Source organism: Papio anubis, chromosome 6 (assembly GCF_008728515.1).
Source record: "Papio anubis isolate 15944 chromosome 6, Panubis1.0, whole genome shotgun sequence".
NCBI lineage: Eukaryota > Metazoa > Chordata > Mammalia > Primates > Cercopithecidae > Papio > Papio anubis.
Window position 1 is genome coordinate 104,622,119 of NC_044981.1, and position 19,856 is coordinate 104,641,974.

The following is a 19,856-nucleotide window of genomic DNA, read 5'->3' on the forward strand; positions in this document are numbered from 1 at the left end:
GACAAGTAGTGCATTAGGGACACTGATGTCATGAACACCTCCAACACACTGTTAACACCCCTAGGATCCCAAAGACATCAGAAGGCTGTGCCTTAGGAGTAAGAATCATGCCCTAAAGTAAGACCCCAGGCCCATCCTAACAAAGCTTGAAACCAAACAATCTTCAGAGAAGACAGAATTCAGAGGTTGAGTTCCAACAAATTAAAGAAGTCTGGAAAACACTTTGGACTTTCCACAGATCTGTACTAACAAAATATAATACAAGCCGACACATGTTCAAGGTGACCAGCCAGTAACTGAACTGCTTACTGTAACAGGAGCAACACTCTTTGGCGTCAGGTAACAACATCAAGAGTTTCTATACCATGTATCTAAAATGTCCTGTAGTCAACAAAATATTAATAGACATACAAAGAAATGGGAAAATATGATAGAACCAAATCAAAACTTTAGAACTAAAAAGTATAATAAACAAAATGAAAAATTATCTGGATGAGATTAGCAGTAGACTGGATATGGCAGAAGAATCGGTGAACATGAAGAGAGATCCAGAGAAATTATCCAGTCTGAAGAGCTGAGAGAGGTGCTGAAGGAAAATGCACAGAGCTTCAGGGACCTATCCTCTGGGTCAAGGTCAAATGGTCTAACACGTGTATCACTGGAGTCCCAGGAGCAAGGAGAATGAATCAAGGCAGAGAAAAAAAAAAGTGAAGATGTAAGGGCCTAAAGCATCCCAACTGGATGACAACAATAACTTACAGGCCCAAAGAAACTGAAAGAACTCTAAGCAGTGTAACAGCAGAGATCACCCGTGGGCCAGGTCAGTAATTCACATGGATACTGATATGTTTCCACATGGACAAGCCTTTTGTCTGATCTCGACTAGACTGGTCTGAAGTGCTACAAATGGTTTTGACTTCAGGGAGCAAGTAGAAAGAAAAAAGCGTGAGTTTAATGTGTCATCCACTAACACTGTCATTTGTAACAGAGAGGAAACTGCTGATGCTGGATAGATATGCTGATCAGGTTGCAGGTTAGATTATGAAGAGGTTGCACATTCGGTTTCACAGCCTGGTTTTGTGACTGACCGCAACCGATTAATCATCCTTGGGCAGAGAAAGCCTGTGGGGTGTGGCTTCCTCAGCCCTGGGAGGAGCCTTCAGGCCTACCAGGGAGACTTCTGGTGTCGGGGTTAGGAAGAGTATTTTCCATGGAGTCAGACTGCCAAGCGTGAGATCACGGCGTGGCCACTGGTTATCTCTGCGTCTTAACATCCCTGAGTCTCAGTCTCCTCAATGGGGCAATCAGAGTATCCCCATGTGAGGACTAGACGAGATAATGATTATGTAAAGCACTGAGCCCAGTGTCCGGCACACAGGAGACGATCTCTTTCTCTCTCCTTTCTCTTTCTCTTTCTTGTTTAACCAACATTTGCTGAAACCAACTATCATAGGGACTATTCTAGACTCCGGGTAGATGTGCTAAACAAACAGCACTGAAGCACTCAATTATTATTATTAAAGCCTGAGGCATTTTTAATAGAAGGTAAAATATTCATTGACAATTGAAATTCATAAATCCTTGAAGTTTGGCTGAAGCTCCCCTTCATGTAAAAATGACTAATGCTTGATAACTTCCTAGCACAGGCTTTCACAGGGGAGCATGGGTAAGGGTAATGGGTTGTGGGGACTGAAAGAGTGTGGCTGAAAATCAATTTACACACAGTCAGCCCCTGTAGATGTTTCTTTATTGACGTGCATAATATAGGGTTAAGAGCATGGGCTCCGGGGTCACATTAGGACGTTTTTGTTAGAAAATTGTACTTAAGCTCTCCTTCCTCTGGTTTTGTTAATCTATAAAATGGAGATAATATTAGTAGCAGGCTCAGAGGGGTGCTGTGAGGGTTAGCAGAAGTTATGTACGTGGAAGGCTTGGAACAGCACGTGGTATGTCCATGTGGTATAGTCTGGGAAGTGCTGAGCCCTGTGTCGGTGTGAAGGTGGATGAACTGCAAAGAGGAGAGTCGGGAAAGAACATCGGGTCTCATGTTCTGCTTAGTGCCAGCCCTGCTTGCACGTTTCCACAGTCCTGTGAGCACGGTCCCTATACCACAGAAGCCCATAAAGAACCACCAAAGCAACAGAAAGGCCTGTTCGCCAGGCGCCCGAATGGCCGGTAAATGTACAGTCCAGTGGAACATTATCTGCTGGTGATATTGGCCTGTTGATGAGACACAATGGGTTCAAAGCCCTGACGAAAGAGAAGAGTCTGCTGGAGGGGACCTCCACTGGACAGGACCCTGAAGGTCGATGTTCAGCCCTTGCCATTAATTTCATCCCACCAGCTACCTGGGAGGCTGAGGCAGGAGAATTGCTTGAGCCCAGGAGGTGCATGTGTCAGTGAGCCAAGATTGCGCCACTGCCTGTCCAGCATTGCGAGGAGATGCTCCCTGTCCCAAGTCTGACATCTCTGGGTGGGGACTCCCGGTCCTGGGTCGCTCCCTCTTGGATTGAGTAGAGTCTGAATCCCAGACCCACTCTCTGGTCCTAGTTGTGACCTGTGGGGCCACACAGAACACATCTCATCCTCTCCTGCTGATGTTCTCATGGCACTTGGGGTAGTCCAACAGGGGGTAGAAGCCTTGAGACCAAAAGGACTTCTTCCAGAAGCAACCTGGGTTTCTCACAGCAAGGGGAAGGCATGGGACTCCAAGCTAATTAGACTTTTAAATTTATTCATCTATGAGCAACTTACTTTGGTAACAATTTCCATGTAATCATATGTGTGCTTGGGGATTCTGATGAAGTAAGAAAAACCCAGTGTACAAATCATTTCTAAACTGTCATAAAAGTTTCATGAGTGCTAAGTTTAACAATTAATGAAGTTAACATATTCATGTGTCTCAAAGACATTAAGCATTTATCAATTTTGATTTTGCAGTTTTCTTTTCATGTTTTAGAGCTTGTAATTTTTTTTCCAGGTCTTACACTTTTTTAGAGTTCCTGGAAAAGTGCATGGGCACTTGCCTACAGTGTCTGATGGCTTGAATGACCATGACATCTGTCTCTTGGTTCACAGATTAATTTCATCCCACTATGGTCATAACTTTGTGGAACCATGACATGTCACTATATCAAAGAGAACTCCTTCCCTCTAGCTCCTAGTTCCCCATTCAGGATGGAGGTCTTTGGAGATGTGGCAAAATTGGAGGATGGAAGGAATGAGGAAAAGAAGTTGGAACAAATTAATATTTGTTAAGAACCTCCTGTGAGTGAGCCCCTGCAAGGAGAATTTGCACATACTTTCAACTGAACGTTTAAAAACCACCTCCAGGCCAGGTGTTGGGGCTCATGCCTGTAATCCCAGCACTTTGGGAGGCCAAGACAAGTGGATTACTTGAGGTCAGGAGTTCAAGACCATCCTGACCAACATGGTGAAACCCTGTCTCTACTAAAAATACAAAAATTAGCCAGGCATGGTGGCATGCACCTGTAATCCCAGCTACATGGGGGGCTGAGGCAGGAGAATCGCTTGAACCCAGGAGGTCAAGAGTGCAGTGAGCAGAGGTCATGCTACCGCACTCCAGCCTGGGTGACAGAGTGAGACTCTGTCTCAAAAAAAAATAATAAAATAAAATAAAATAAAATAAAATAAAATAAATAAAGGGGTAAGTTAGAAAATGTATGTCTCAGTGCTCTGTAAATTGGAAAGCTCTATATAAATACAATTCTCTGTCTTTATTAATTTGCAATCTGGCCTGCCATGTCTGGGGACAATAACTCCTTCATTACTCCACGTACAGAGTTCTGATTTGGGGTCCTGCTTATGCTTCTCCAAGATTATCAAAAATTAGCCAGGCATGGTGGCGGATGCCTGCAGCCCAGCTACCTGGGATGCTGAGGCAGGAGAATTGCTTGAGACCAGGAGGTGGATGTGTCAGTGAGCCAAGATTGCACCACTGCACTCCAGCCTGGGCGACACAGTGAGACTCCGTCTCAAAAAAACAAAACAAAACAAAACAAGCACCTCCAGTTTATTAGGTCATAAACTGTTGATGGCAAGAAGAAATAGAATCTCAGTCAATCCTTACCACAGGCCAGGGAGGTGAACATCAGTATCACTTTCTTCATTTTACAGTTTAGGGATTTAAGGCTCTTGGGATTAAGTGACTTGCCCAAGATCACCCAGCCCCAAAGTGTCAGGGTTGGCAAAGGTCAGAGCCAGCCCAGGTGCTCTGACCCCACAGCTGTTCTCTGCCACTCCCCACTGCATAGGCTATTTGCAAAGCTTTTCCTTCCATTATCTTTCAAGATTATCTTATTCTGTTGTTCTTACTTGTGTCCAATTAGACCAAGGAGAAACTTCACTTGAACTGGTGGGGACACAGCTGGCAGAGGTGGGCATAGAGAAAGGAAAATGTAATGAATGCTGATTTCAAAAAATAATTTTCCAGCATGTAAGATGAAATTGGACTAGTATCTCAGATGACAAACATGAGTAAGTCTTACAGGTTTTTTGAAATGCCAGAGTGACTGATACTTCTAGGCTAGCTGACAAAAGGGATTCACGTCTCCACTGTTTCCAAGTGACTTTCTACCAACCAGACCATTTCTCTATCGACACGGGAAGCAAACCTTCCCTGAGTGTTCCATCCAGCTACCTGCTGGGCTGCTCCCCACCACCCCCAGGTATCCGTGGCACCCACATTCCACATGCCTAAGTCAACTTCCCCGCAACTTGCACCCCCTCTTGAAACACCAAGACGCTTTGCCCCACACGTGCCTGTGCTTTGTTTGCTTGAAACATCCCTCCCGCCTTTGGGTGGCGAATTCTCAGATGTCGTCCCCTCCAGGAAACTTTGCCTGAAACCTAAGTGCTCTTTGTCCAAGCTCCCCCGCCCCTCCCTCAACGGTCTGTCACATTCTAGCACATTCTGTTCAAATCCTCCGAATACCCATTTCTCTGAATAGACCATGTGTTACTTGAATGAAACTGACCTAAGGTTTTTCAAGATAAAAGAAACTTATTTGTGCCAAAGCAAATAATGGCTCAAAATTATTCCATTTAACTGAAACGTTTGGAAAGAACAAGAGAATCTGAAGGCTGTGTCGATGGTTCTCAACACTGGCTGCCAATTAAAGTCTTTTCCAGTTCCATAGCACCACCAAGGCCTGGCTGCCCACCCTGGGATTCTGACTTAACTGGATGCAGAGATCAGTACTGTGATTCTAATGAGTGTCCTGGGCTGAGGAGCAACAGATTGTAATAAATTATCCCTCAGCTCCTAGACACAGGGCCAGGTCTGAAGAGGGTCACCTTTCCAACTTGAGGGCTTTTCAAATGGAAATATGACATGTAATAGAAAGCACCTGGGCCAGGCACTGCGGCTCATGCCTCTAATCCCAACACTTTGGGGGGCCAAGGTGGGTGGATCTCCTGAGGTCAGGAGTTCGAGACCAGTCTGGCCAACATGTTGAAACGCCTTCTCTACTAAAAATACAAAAATTAGCCTGGCATGGTGGCACACGTCTGTAATCTCAGCTACTTGGGAGGCTGAGACAGAAGAATCGCTTGAACTCGGGAGGTGGAGGTTGCAGTGAGCCAAGATTGTGCCACTGCACTCCAGCCTGGGTGACAAGAGGGAGACTCCATCTCAAAAAAAAAAAAAAAGAAAAGAAAAAAGAAAAAAAGAAAGCACATAGGCCTTGCCTTCCTAGCTGTGTGACTGTGAGCAAGTTACTCAACATATGCAAGTCTCAGTTTCATCCTTTGTAAAACGAGGCTATCTTGCAGGTTGCTAAAACTCTTGCAATGATAGTATCAGTATCACCAATGCTCTGTCCATTCTAGAGTGCTAAACCTCAGCAGAGACCCACCTGGCCACAGTATGCTTCTAGAGCAAATAAATTTTGTGCCGTTCTTAGAATGGCTTGAAGTTCAGCTTGCGATTCTGACTAATTTAACACTAAAGGATTTGTGTATTTGTTTTCCCATCTGTCTAATTGGGGATTGGAACACAAAAACTCTTTTATTGATTTTGAGATCTAACTATATCCAAAACAGGAAATAAGTAAAAAAGAAGATGACGGATTGCTTGGCAAGTTGCCAGACCACTTGCTCTTAGCGATGGTGCTGCAGGCTTTCCAAGCACAGAGGGTGGGTGCCCTGGGTGTCTATCACTGCATCACAGACCAGAAAACCATAGGGCCTCGGGACCCTTTCGGCCAGGCACTGCTGGTCATGATGTGCCGGCTCAGTCTGTGGTGGTCTTTGTTGCTTGGGATATCTGTTACCGGCAGCCGGAGCAAATCAAAGGAGAGGAATGTTATAGTTGCCCCAGAGAATTTGTATTGTTGTCTTGAAATATTTCAGATCATTTGTCCATGTTTTGACAATTCCTGGAAATTAACTGGTCTGTGTATTTCTCATGGCCTTAATATGAATCAAAGCGGGAGAAAGCAAAGCAACAGTGCGGGGCTCACGCTGGAACTCGCTCTGCTAGAGGTTCCCAGCTCTCTCGGCTGGCGTGTGCATTTCACAGAATGTTTAAACAAAATACCAATTTCTTCCCTTCAGGGCTTACTCCAAGTGCCTATTGACTTTCACTGAAGTCTTTGACTGCTTCTAATTTGTCTCTAATTTGTTTAATGGATAAATTCCTAGAAAGACACAAACTACTGAAACGGACCCAAGGAAAAAGTAAAAAATCTGAATAGACCTGTAATAAGTAGAGTGAATTAGTAATCAAAAAAATATCCACAGAGAAAGTTCAAGACCAAATGGCCTTCCTGGCAAATTGTTCCAAATCTTTAAAGGTGAATTCACACCAGTTCTTCACAAACTTTTCAAGAGACAGAAGAGTAAGAAGCACTTCTCAACTCCTTCCATGAGGCCAGTAATACCTCCTGATACCAACACCAGACGAAGACTTCACAAGAAAACTACAGACAACTCTCTTATGAATACAGATGGAAAAATCCTTAACAAAATACTAGCAAACTGAATTTAGCAACATATAAAATGGATTATACACCATGGCCAAGTGGGATGCATCCCATAAACTCAAGAAACAGGAGACAAATAAGAAAAACAACACATACTCCTACTCTCAGGGAAGTTCTGGTATGATGGTCAGACTGCACATGGCCCCACAGCACACCCCCAGTCCTGTGTCAAGTGCGGGCTTAGTCAGTTTGGGGGCTGTTGGTCAGGGTGGGTGGGAGGAGAAGAGGAGCTGAGAGTCATGGTGTTTACCTCCTTCTGGGGGTTGGAGAGCTCTTTCCTGTGCGTGTGGACTGAGATGTTGTCTGCCCTCCTCATCTCCTGGTGGAGTTGCAAGGATCGGAGACTCACAAAAGGCTCACAGCTAAATGGGGGCTTTAGGTACAAATTAATCCCAGCTCCTATTTTGCAGATGACGAAAACTGAGGACTAGTGAGGCAAGAGGGACCTGCCAATCATCAGGGAACTCACTGGCAGGGGCCAGAATGGGAGCTCTCATTGCCTGGTTCCCATCCTGGGCTCTTTCCCTCACGCCAGTCATCTCTATTGTTTTCCGGTTGCTGCAAGAGGGTCCAGTTGAGCTCACTCATCCTGCCACTCATGGATCTCAGGGAGATAATAATAGTAACAGCTGACACTTAAATAGTACTTCTCTTCTACTAGGCAAGGTTTTAAGTGCTTTACATGTCTTAACTTAATCCTCAGAAACCCTACAAGGTAAGAATATCAATGTTCCTATTTATAGATGAAAACACTGAGGCAGAGAGGTTAAGCAACTCATCAAGCTTATGCTTCTAGTAAGTGGCAGCAGTCTGGTCTCTGCAAAATGAATCCCCATCTCCAATTTTCCTCTTCCAGATGGGGATAAAAAGTCATCTTAAAGCCCGCTAGCTGACTCGAAAGCATTTACCATGTGGAAGAGACGTCTCTGTACAGCTTTTATCACTGGCTGGAACATCCTGCTTAAGGGACTTGACTCTAAAATTCTGTGCTATTACCAAATCCAGACTAGCACTCACATGTGTATGACTCCCAGGATGTTGAGATTTCTTACAGTTTTGCCTCCGTTAGGGAGACGGTAGACCATGGTACTCACTGATGGAGAGCTTCTTTACCATGGGGTCCATGGGCTTTAAGACCTTGATCCTGAAATTTCATGCACATGTCATGTGTCTGAGCCTAGACTCATGGGGCATGGATTCATTAGGGCTGTGACACTGGAGCGTTTTTGTACTATACAGCTCCCAGGTGCACATGAGTCCTGTTCATTTCTTTACACCCGACAGTGCTTTCAAGCCTTCCCCTGGAAGCTCTCTGGAAAGATTTGTGCATGCCTGAGTAAAGGAATGAATGGCCACATGCAGTGGCTTACACCTGTAATCCCAACACTTTGGGAGGCTGAGGCAGGTGGATCGCTTGAGGTCAGGAGTTCGAGACCAGCCTGGGCAACATGGCAAAACTGTCGCTACAAAAAATGCAAAAATTAGCCAGACATGATGGTGCATGCCTGTAGTCCCAGCTACTCAGGAAGCTGAAGTGGGAGGATCACCTTGAGACCAGGAGGTGAAGGTTGCAGTGAGCTGAGATCTCACCACCGCACTTCAGCCTGGGCGACAGAGCGAGAATCTGCCTTAAAAAACAAACAAACAAACAAAAAATGGTGCTCTCTTCCCTTTGTGTGTATGGATGGCAAGAAGATGCTGCAGGAGATGTGAAGTCACCTGCACTCAGGTGTGCATGGCAGAGAGTGCACTGTCAGCCTGGGCAGGTGACCAGGGCTGCACACAGGTCCTCACTCAATCCCGCCATGATTCTGTATGCCATCAGCCTGAGGCCAGCAGTGAAGAGGCTCTGCTTCCAGGTCCAGAGCTCCTCCTGATCTGCCTGGTGCTCAGTGGCATGCTGACATCACATGCAGCTCTTTCCTGGGGTGTTCAGGCTGTCTCATCCTCAGTCACAGTGGAGAATAGGAGGGCAAGGAGCCTTGGGTTTTTTGTTTTTTTTTGTTTTTTTTTTTGCTATCTTCAAACTTCCTGACACAGTACTCAAGCCCACAGATGAACAGATGCCTTAATAAGTAGCCTTACAGGCTGGGCGCGGTGACTCATGCCTGCAATCCTAGCACTTTGGGAGGCAGAGGCTGGTGGATCACTTGAGGCCAGGAGCTTGAGACCAGTTTGGTCAACATGGTGAAACCCCGTCTCTACTAAAAAATAAAAAAATTAGCTGGGTGTGGTGGCGGGTGCCTGTAATCCCAGCTACTCGGGAAGCCAAGGCAGGAGAATCACTTGAACCTAGGAGATGGAGGTTACAGCGGGTGGAGATCATGCCACTGCACTCCAGCCTGGGCGACAGAGTGAGACACTATTTCCAAAAAAAAAAAAAAAAAAAAAAGTAGCCTTACACTGGATTGAGTGATAAGGGGTGACCAACAGGCAGCTGCTGCACGGCTACAGGCTTCTTAACCTTTGCAGCATCATCTTCCAACAAGGCTTACAACATCACAGTCCAGTGCCTTCAGCGGTACTAGTTAGTTGGAAGGTGACTCCTACAGGAATAGGCAGATGAACCCTAGCATTTCTGCCATGTCACGATATGTGCGCTTGACCAGAGTCTTGGTGCGGGTGTAGAATGAATGGACTCCAGAGGGGACTCTGATTTGCCATATGGAGTAAAACGACCTCCCCATTTCCATGGTTAAAGCTACCTTCTCTATCACAGAGGCACAGGGTAGGTGCTCAATAACTGTTTGCTGGATTGATGAATTATGTCCCACCTGGTCTTGACCTGAAGTGGCTTCCTGGTGAGAGCACCTGTAAACAGCCTTTGTTAATTTTCTTAATCTCAACAAAGCATAGAACTTGCTGAGATCAGTACCCTGAAGAACTTGGTGAGCCCAGTATTATGGGGATCACAGGGTAAGAGGAACATAAGTTCACTGGTTTTGAGAAGGACAGTTGCCATCAGTGGTCAATTCTACTGCAGGTTCTTAATGCTTCCTTCATGTATCTGCTCACATGCTGCCCCCGACTACTGACCCCTTTGAAGGTGGATGAGCTGTACCCCACAGACCTTGTATCTCTAGCTCCTAGTCTAGTCCTCAACACACAGAGGGAACCCAGGTAGAGTGGCTGATTGAATGAGAGGTTATTGTGTGTAAACACATGCACACATCAGATAAATGATCAACGCATGTTGTGGCCAGAATTCTGGTGAGCTCTGTCCTTAAGGGCACTTCTTGTGCACCTGCGAATCGTGAAGAAAGCCTCTGAGCACAGATCTCCTGGTCTTTAATGCCTGTGCACTTGTGGGCATGCAGTATCAGAAGTGAACGTGGGCACTGGAGTCACCAGGCTAGCTTTGAACCCACAAATTAGTGTCTGTGTGCTCTTGGGTAGACGGATGACCAATCTCTCCTACTTAAAAAAGGTGGGGACAAGCGTCCCCTTTTCCCACTGTGGCTTTAGGGTTAAATGAGTTGGTGACCACCACACGCCCTGAACACAGCTGGTCTCCGTGAATGTAATCCCCTTTCCTGCGAGCCTGTCTCTTCCTCCGTCTGTTCTCAGTTTCTTTTTCTGAAGAATATGGGGGAGTGACCCTCAAAGGGTCCCTTGAGTGCATGAGTTATGACCAAACAAGCTGTTTCCCCGATCCCTTACAGAGTGGAGGGCAAGGACTCTGAAATAAACGTACTTGCTTTGAAAGAAAACATGCCAGGCACAGTGGCTCATGCCTGTCATCCCAGCACTTTGGGAGGCTGAGGCAGGTGGATCACCTGAGGTCAGGAGTGCGAGACCAGCCTGGCCAACATGGCGAAGCCCTGTCTCTACTAAAAGTACAAAAAGTAGCCTGCATGGTGGCATGCACCTGCAGTCCCAGCTACTTGGAAGGCTGATTCGCTTGAATCTGGGAAGCAGAGGTTGCAGTGAGCTGACACCATGCCACTGCACTCCAGCCTGGGTGACAGAGCGAGACTCTGGTTCAAAAAAAAAAAAAAAGCAAAAAAAAAAAAAAAAAAAAAGAGAGAGAGGGAGAGAAAACGCTTTATTAGCAAAGCAGAGCAAAGCAATACAAACAAGACACCACCAACACCAACACACAAACCCCAGCCACCTCTGCTGGGGGCTGAGCCTTGTTCACACAGCTGTGGAAGCTGACAGTCTCAGGACTCTCTTGAGGCTGCCAGCTTCCACCTTGCAGTTCTTTGCTCCCAGAAGCAAGGTGTTCTGGGCTGCTGCCCACATCCAGTCTACCTGAAAGTCAGGTCTCTGATCTGTCATGGACGCTCTGGAGTGGGTGATTCAGCTACAGAAAGAGCACACAGCGCAGGACCACCACAAGACAAGGTCCTCTGCAGGAACATGGAACTTCTAACTTTAGGGACATTTGTTCCAAATAAAAAGAGGCCATTGCCTTCCAGACACCTAGGGAATCTTAAAACACTGATGGTCAGGACCAGGCCAGGCTGGGATTTCTGGTGTCCATGAATAACTCCTGCCCCCTCCCCCAGATCTCCACCTGCCCATTGGAAACCTGCATGCTGGGAACCTGTACGCAGGAAGCAAAGCACGTCCACCCGTCGAAGAAAGCGTGAGACGTGTACGCGCCCTGGAGAGGCACTGGTCAGTTTTGCGGCAAGTGATCGTACACCTGGTCTGATCATTTGCACTATTTAGCACAGGGCTGATCCCAGACTTTGGGTGGACGCAGGGGAACTGGCAGCACCAGCCACGCACGCTTGAGGAAGTGGAAGAGGGGTCAGTACAGATGGGGACCAAGGTACGGAAAGGGAAATGGAAGACCATGAGCCCAGCCTTGCCTGGGACATGTGTCTCATCCCTCAAACAACAGCCTGATCCTGTATAAGGGGGGCTTCCATCAACATGCCTCAAGCTGTTTTGGCAGAGGGATCGCGTGTGTGGACTTCCCCTGTACAACTGTGAACAAGCACACCAAACTCAAGTGGCCACACGCTTCCCTGGCTACTGCCTTTGTTTAACGTCTTGCCTGCCGTCTGAGCACGGTAGTCAGGGGGTGGGGGGCCGCGGGCTGCCCCTGCTCCTGGGGAGGTCTGCTAGGAAGGCTGCTCGGTGACTTGTTAGTGAGCACACAAGCAAAAGGAAAGCTGTCACAGGGGCGGTGGCCCCCGCTCCTACCATGTCGCTCTGTGACTGCGTGGCCCCGTACATGGTGATACCGCTGGAGGGTGCTGCTGGCTGCGGCGTGTCGGGCTGGATGTACCCTCTTCTGTCAATTAGGCTGCGAGAGAGAAGAGAACACAGGAGGAAGAGAGTGAATAAAAAGCCAGAGATGCAGCAGCACTATTTCAGGTTCCGTGTCAGGGCTCCCTCTTCCCATGATAGGCCCACCTCAGGCACCTTAGACTATGCCTCTCCTCACTTTCATGTACAATCAGTGACCAGATTCTGTTCCTTCTCCCTTTAAACATGACTGTGGCATGGCCTGCCTCCTGGCCAGGCCAAGGGCATGTCACCTGCTCAGATGCCAGCATCTTCCTCTTGTCCACTAACTGCGGCAGCCTCTAAGCTGGTCTCACTCCACCTGTCACCATCTGTCCCCAGTGCTCCTCTCCAGCCTCAACGGCACATCTTCTTACTACATTCACTCAGCAAACGTGTTCAGGCCACGACCATCCCCGCCTCTGAGGACTGACTATCTGGGCTGCTTTTCTCAGAACGCAGGGCCTCCTACGTGTCAGTTCAGCTTTTGGAACACAGGAGTTAACCTCATGACTACTGCCTTCAGGTCTTTAAGTGGCAGAACGATAAGCCAGAAAAACCACCTGTGACGGGATCCTCAAATGGGACTCCCTCTGCCTCAGTTCCAGCTGAACACTTTATAGGTTTAGAAAAAACAACAGGCAACAAGAATCTCCACCTTTCAAAGAGAAGTGCCGGACCTCCTCTGCAGGACGTCAAAGGGGGTTCTCAAACCAGCGTTGCAACCCTCCCTTCAAAGGTACAAAGGGTCAGAGGGGGAAAGAGCAGAGAAGGCTGTTTTGGAGAAAGGCGCTCTACCCTCTAGTGTGGGTGACAGCCAGGGATGGACTGGGACCTGAGGGTTGGGTGAAGGTCCAGGTGTGGGTCTCAAGGGAGAGAGCCAGTGCCAAGCTGTCTTGAGGGACTGGGCACGGTGGTTCACACCTGTGATCCTAGCACTTTCGGAGGCCAAGGTGGGCAGATCACCAGAGGTCAGGAGTTTGAGACAGGCCTGGCCAACATGGTGAAACCCCGTCTCTACTAAAAATACAAAAAAATTAGCCAGGTGTGGTGGCACGTGCCTGTAATCCCAGCTACTTGGGAGGCTGAGGTGGGAGAATCGCTTGAACCTGGGAGGCAGAAGTTGCAGTGAGCCAAGATCATGCCATTGCACTCCAGCCTGGGCGACAGAGTGAGATTCCGTCGCAAACAACCACCACCACCAGGTCTTGAGTGAATGTCACGGGTTGAACTGTGCAGAAAGATATGAAGTCCTAACCTGGTACCTGCAAGTGTGACCTTACTTAGAGGTAGGGTCTTTGCAAATGTAACCAAGTTAAGATGAGGTCACACTCAATTGGAGTGGGCCTTTGTCCAATGTGACTGGTGTCCTTACAAGAAGAAAAAGAGGAGAGGAAGAGAATGCTGGGTGAGGGTACAGAGACACACAGGGAGAACGCCACGGGCTGACAGAGGCTACCCCGCAGTGAAGCATGTGCCAGCCAAGGAACGCAGAGGGCTGATGGCCCCACCAGGTGCCCGGAAGAGGCAAGGAAGGGTTCTCCCCAGCCTCGGGACAGTTGTAACCCTGCCGGCATCTTGATTTCAGGCTTCGAGCCTCCGACTGTAACAGAACAACTTTCTGTTGTTTTAACCCTCCCATTTCATGGCAGTTGTTGGACTGCAGTGCCCTAGGAAACTACGATAGGACTCAGCCCAAGAGACCCACAGAGGGGGCCCCACAGAGAGGCCTGTGCGGGGCTCATGGCCTCGGGCGCGGGGTTGCAGTGGCAGGTATGAGTGACTCTCAGGAGAAAAGGCCCTGCCTCCATCAGGGAACTGCGCGATGGGGGGTCCTCAGAGGAAACTCTTAGTCAGGCGCTCTCAGACCCCACCAGTTTAGAGCATTGGCAGGGGACCAACAGCACTGACCCCCTGCCCAAATCCCCTCCTCACTGTTGGACAGGAAGCTGGTGGGGAGACAGGACTAGCTGGGGGCGGGGGGTGGGGCAGAACTCAAGGGGAAGAGGGAACCCCACAGTCCTCCCAACCAGGTTCGGGTGAAGGGATGAGAAGTGTTAACTGTCAATGAACTTGGCAGTTCTGATGCACTGAAATGATACTATTTTGGAGGGAAAGTGCCCTGACGCTCGCGCTCTCTCTCTCTCTCTCTCTTTTAAGTGACAAGAGAAATTAAGGGGCTTGCAGGGGATTTTATCCAGGAGCGGAAAAAGAACTAGGTCATCAAAAAAGTCTGAAGGGACAGCAGGGGGAGAAAAATGAAGCGTTCTCGGCCAGCATCCCATCACATCCAGCCTGTTTAATGTAGCAGCTGGGCTCCCAGGGCTGTGATGCTCTGGACACAGCGGGCTCTGCCCATCCTTCTTGTCACCTGGCCTCACCCCTTGTCTTGTCTCACCTCTCGGCCCAGCTCCCCTCGCCCCTCACTCCTGACACTAACCCCCTCAGCATTTCCTTGGATGAGCCAGGACCCTCACCCTCGGGTCCCTGCACAGGCTGCTCCCTTTGTCTTTTGAAACCCTGCTCCTCCCCACCACTTCCTCCTCCAAACTCCTTCTCACCCTTAGGAGAGATCACAGCTTAGACCTACTCCTGGGCGGCCCATGCACCTTACTGTGCGCCGCCTGCCCATGGACGGTCCCTGCTGCCCAGGAGCCGGACCCTCTCCTGTGCACCCCCAGCGCCTGGCACGGAGCCGGCTCCACTGCGCATGCGCCATCAGTGGTGGCCACGTGACCCACGTGACCGGCCCAAGTCTGGTGTGACACTGACCATTCCTTGGGCCTTTCTGTGTTCCCAATTTTCCATTCCTCCTGCCAGGCTTATATGAGGACCCCTCTCCCCCCAAACCTGGCCATACCCAGCCAGCTGCCGTCCCCACCTCTGGTGACATTGCAGGAACTGAATGTGGGTCTCTGCACTCTTGGTATGCAGGCTCCCAAAAGGGAACACAAAGACTCGCTCTGCTTCATTTGCATGGCATGGCACCGTTTAAGAACCCACGAGGGGCAAGTCAAGCACAGGGGTCTGGGCACGTGGGTCTGAGGCAGGGCACACTCTCAGCGGGTGGGCCTGACCGGGATGCCCGGGAAGGCCCTGGCCCACTTAAGGGCACAGGGGCTGGGGCGAGGTAGCACAGGGGGAGGGGAAGGCAAGAGAGGATGAGAGGGAGAGGCAAAGGTAGGCATCACCCCCTCACATCTGCCTGGGAGCCTGTGAGTGGCCTGTGTCCCTGCCCAAGCGCCAGAATGACCCAGGGAAAGCTATAGCCCCGCTTAACAAAGCAAATATCTCATTTGCCTCGCTCTACCTTCGCCCAGTAAAGCCTCCCCCGGAGTCCCTGCAGTGCGGCCCCAAATCCCTGGAGCCTCTTCAGTGGGCCCCACACTGCTTCAAGTCTGGAGCTGCCAGATTCATGAATCACCTCTGTTCAAATACATTCTTCAATATTTTCATGTCCTTCAGTTTACCTTTTAACAAATGATTCAAACACTTCTGAGGGTAGGACCATTCTCAAGAAATGCCCCACCCAAAGGAACGTGGATTTTGGAAAGAATACAGCCCAAATCCAGCCAAAAAAGCACATTTAACCCAGTTGTGGAAATAATTTTGGTTGTGACAGTTTGTGGTCTCTAAACAACATAAAGCCGTGCCATATGCAGATGAAGGACTTGGGAACAGGAACGGAGATTTGGGCAGAACTGAGGCTTCAGCATCCTCTCTTAGACCCACACATACACCGCAGGCGGCGGAAAGAGGGCAGCTCTCCCTGGCTCTTACACTCAATTTCCTGGCCTGCCCTGCTAGCCACAAACATGCCAGTGGGAAGCACCATGGAGGATGCGACAAATCAAGCCACTGCCTGAGAGACTTTCTGCCTAAAGAGCTCCCGGAAGGATCCCTGGGTGAGTCAGGAGGTTTTTTCAAGAGGAGCTGGCACCTGCCAGGCATGTCTGACCCCTGTGGACCGAGCAGCCTCCCAAACCCAGGATCCTCACTTGCCCTTTCCAAGCCTCTGAGGAGGTCAGGGGTCCCTTGAGGACCCCTCGTTCAGGAGGACAGTGGCATGCTGGGCTCCCCACTTTCTAGGCTAAAGCTAGACAATGATCAAGTTCTAGTTTTGCAGTAGCATCACGATGACTCAAAGTCATAATAACTCAATGCCAGTGCACAGATGGCCTTGGAATATGTGCTTGGATTTTTTTTTCTTGAATTCTTTTTACCTCTCTAATGAGGATTCATTGAGGCTGATAATCAAATGAAGTTTGCATTTCATAAGCGCACATCGGTAAGGTCTGGGTGCCCAGTGGGTCTGCCCTGGACACAGTCATGGTGGCTTTTGTCATTTCTCCGTTTTACACATTTAGAGACCAAAAGGCAGGAAGCAGTAATGACTTGGAAACTCATTCTAGAGACCAAGTAGATTTGCTCAATACCTATTTGTTGATCATGGTTCGATTTATCAGTTGAAAATGTTCTCCATAGGTGTAACTCACAAAGAATCTGTATTTTGAACTTGTACACTCTGACTTGGAGGCAGCGTGCCTCAGTGGGCACACACTGGCTCTGGCATTGGGCGGCCTGGGTGTGCATCCTGACTAGCCAGCATTTACTGGCTGTGTGATCTTGGGCACATAATTTGAACTCTGTGCCTCACTTTCCTCATCCACAGAATGGGATATAATGGTGCCTATCTATAGGTACAGAGTGAGCTTGTAAAAGGTTAATGCAGGTAAAGAACTTAGAGCAGGGCTTAACACAGATTCAATAAAGGTTAGCTACTGCCATGGTTCGTGTCACTGTCATTATTACCACAACCACAGTCTCAACGACTGCGGCACATGTGGCTCTCTCCCTATGAACATTTCTATTCTGTGCAAATCAACTTTCAAAACTGGTTTCCGCAGGCTTTCTGGCTGCTTCCTTCCTGCATGTGTCTTGTCTCCCTGACGATGCTAACCACAGCTCCCTACGCACACCTTCAGTCATTAGCAGGTCCTCAGTCATTAGCAGGGCCACAGGCATCTGTCTCTCTATTTTGGGCTTCAGGAAATTTTCCCCAAATCAGACACAGATTCAGCTGAAGATCAAAAAAGGTGTGAAGTGTGACACCACACACAGAGCCAGATCTCGATTTCATGAAGGCCATGTCCACGCGGCACAAAGCGGTCACCTGGTGGTGGCGACCCATTCCGCCGGGCGGGGGTACTGTGCTAACGGCTGAGGCATTCGGTTTTCCAAGGTCTGTATAAGAGCACGATGCGTCCTGAGTCTTACCTTGGTGAGATGGGCCCACACAGGGCAACACAGCAATTGGTAAAGATATTTCCATAGCTGTAGGGATTGTAATTTTCTTTACCTCTTTTATTTGACCAGGATCCTTTAATCTGAAAGAAAAGGAAAGTCAGTAACAAGCAATATCCTTCACGCCAACGCACGGTTGAGGTGAGCTGGACCATGAGAAGCCCATAAAGAATGCAAATCATCTTTAATCCAAAGAAATGGAGGTATTTTTCTTACAGAAAACGGGCATTTACTCCAAACTCGGAAATGTCCTAAAACAGCAGGTTAGATTAGGGAAAGAATAATATTCTCAGGGACAATCATCTTTTATTTGTCCCACATGATACTAAAAGGCCATCTCATATAAGCCAGCAGAGATTTTTTCATACTCACATTTAGTGCCCTAAATGATAATTAAATGAATGGCAGGTGAAATGGTTCCCCTAATTGCTAATTTACAGACTGAAATAATTCAGCCTCTTCTTGTAACCAAAATAGTCTGTTTTGCATATTCTAATATTTGTAGCTACCAAGTACAAATAACTGTATTAATATTCTCTTATCTCATGTGTCTTATCACAACCTATTTTCTCAAGCTTTTGTTTAAGGTAACTGGACCTATCCTGAGACATTTAATTCATGTGTGGATAGAGACTTGTATCAAAATCTAAGTGTAAAGAGCAAAGTGGACCACGCTGCTCTGGAAACATTCTCTAACATTTTGTTTCCTCTTTTTTTTTTTTTTTTTTTGAGACGGAGTGTCGCTCTGTCACCCAGGCTGGAGTGCAGTGGCACGATCTCAGCTCACTGCAAACTCTGCCTCCTGGGTTCAAGTGATTCTCCTGTCTCAGCCTCCTGAGTAGCTGGGATTAGCGCCTGCCACCATGCCCGGGTAATTTTTTTGTATTTTTAGTGGAGACGGGGTTTCACTGTGTTAGCTAGGATGGTCTACGATCTCCTGACCTTGTGATCCGCCCGCCTTGGCCTCCCAAAGTGCTGGGATTACAGGCATGAGCCACCGTGCCCGGCCGTGTTTCCTGTTTTCATACTTCCTCTTCATCTGTATTAAGTACAGGCAGACAATCCTGGATAAAAAGTTAAATTTTGGGTCAGGGCAATTTCCTCCCATAGAGAAATTAAATATGAAAGGCAGACTCAAACATTCACTCCAAGATACTGGCCCGCCATGGTTTCTACCAGGGGAAGTGTGATAAGAAGCTTATGAAACCATTTCAAAGGAATAGAAAGAACACTCTCTTCAGGGCCAGAAATGGGTGTCACTTGGCCAACCTTAGTATCTAATGGATGTGGTCAGAAAAAAAGAGAACGTAGAGATTCCCAGTAGAGAAACATGCAGAATGGCATGTGGAGAAGTTTCCACGGCACCGTCTCTGTTCCCAAGGGCTCACATCTGGAATGGGATGTGTGGGAGAAGCTGGGCCCGACCTCTTCTTTCCTTTTTCTCCTCCATTGCCCAAAACCCAAGAACACACCCGTGTCTCGTGTGGTCAGGAACTTACGTCCTCATTTGTCGTCTGGTTGGAGCTGATCAAGTAGGTGTGGAATCCTGAGAGGCCAACGATGGACCAGACAGAGAAGAAGCACACCACAGCCTCCAGGACAGTGACACGAGTCAAGGAGGTAAGTGGAAGTGAGGGGCTGCGCAAGAGGTGGACGTGATGGAGGCCTGGAACCGAAACCCCCCCAGGCACAGGCCACTCTAGCTGCTGGCCTCTCTCTCTCCCGGCCTTGCCTTGCTTCCTGCTCTTCTGGGAATTTCGTCTAACTAGATGGAAGCCTCCGTCAGGGCAGGGGGCGTCACATGCCCTGGCGTGGAGCAGCCTCTGTGGCTCCGTGATGACTGGAGGGCTCCCTGGGCGTCACCTACCCACTTCCTTCCTCTGACTTCTACTTGACCTTCACCTTTTTCTGTGCCTCACTGTGGAGCCAGTGACTGTGGCATCCTGCTCAGGAAGCACACTGGTTTGAGTTGGCTGCAGCTCAGGCCCTGGGTAAAAGATGACATATTGACTTGTACATCAATCGCAGACTCTAATTTTGGCTTCTGAATGCTGAGGACTGCAGTGCCAACAGGCGTCTCCCCTGAGGAGAATGGCTTCTGGGGCCCAGAAAGCCCTCTGCTTTAGTGGGCGGCCTCTTCTCTGCTTACAGAGAAGGGGAAGAAGGAGAAAATAAGCCCCTGAACGGGCGGTGGCATTTCTCGGAGTGACATCAGGGTGAGGGGTATTTTTACTTGGGGGAGTTTTCCCAGCCTTTCAGGCAACCCCTGACCTATATGGCCATCTTCCGCTGCTTGATAGGCAGCTG

General features: G+C 48.5%; 1 protein-coding gene across 5 annotated transcripts in view; it reads right to left on the reverse strand.

The window, feature by feature from the left end:
* Positions 1-19,856, reverse strand: part of ZDHHC14 (zinc finger DHHC-type palmitoyltransferase 14) — a 300,740-nt gene that overhangs the window by 13,367 nt on the left and 267,517 nt on the right. For all 5 annotated transcript variants that reach the window (XM_031667336.1, XM_017958196.3, XM_017958195.3 and 2 more), the window contains 3 exons: positions 19,049-19,151; positions 17,523-17,632; positions 12,162-12,264 (listed from right to left, as the gene is read on the reverse strand). In XM_031667336.1, the coding sequence (XP_031523196.1) occupies positions 12,162-12,264; positions 17,523-17,632; positions 19,049-19,151 (316 nt within the window). The remainder of the gene's footprint in view (positions 1-12,161; positions 12,265-17,522; positions 17,633-19,048; positions 19,152-19,856) is intronic.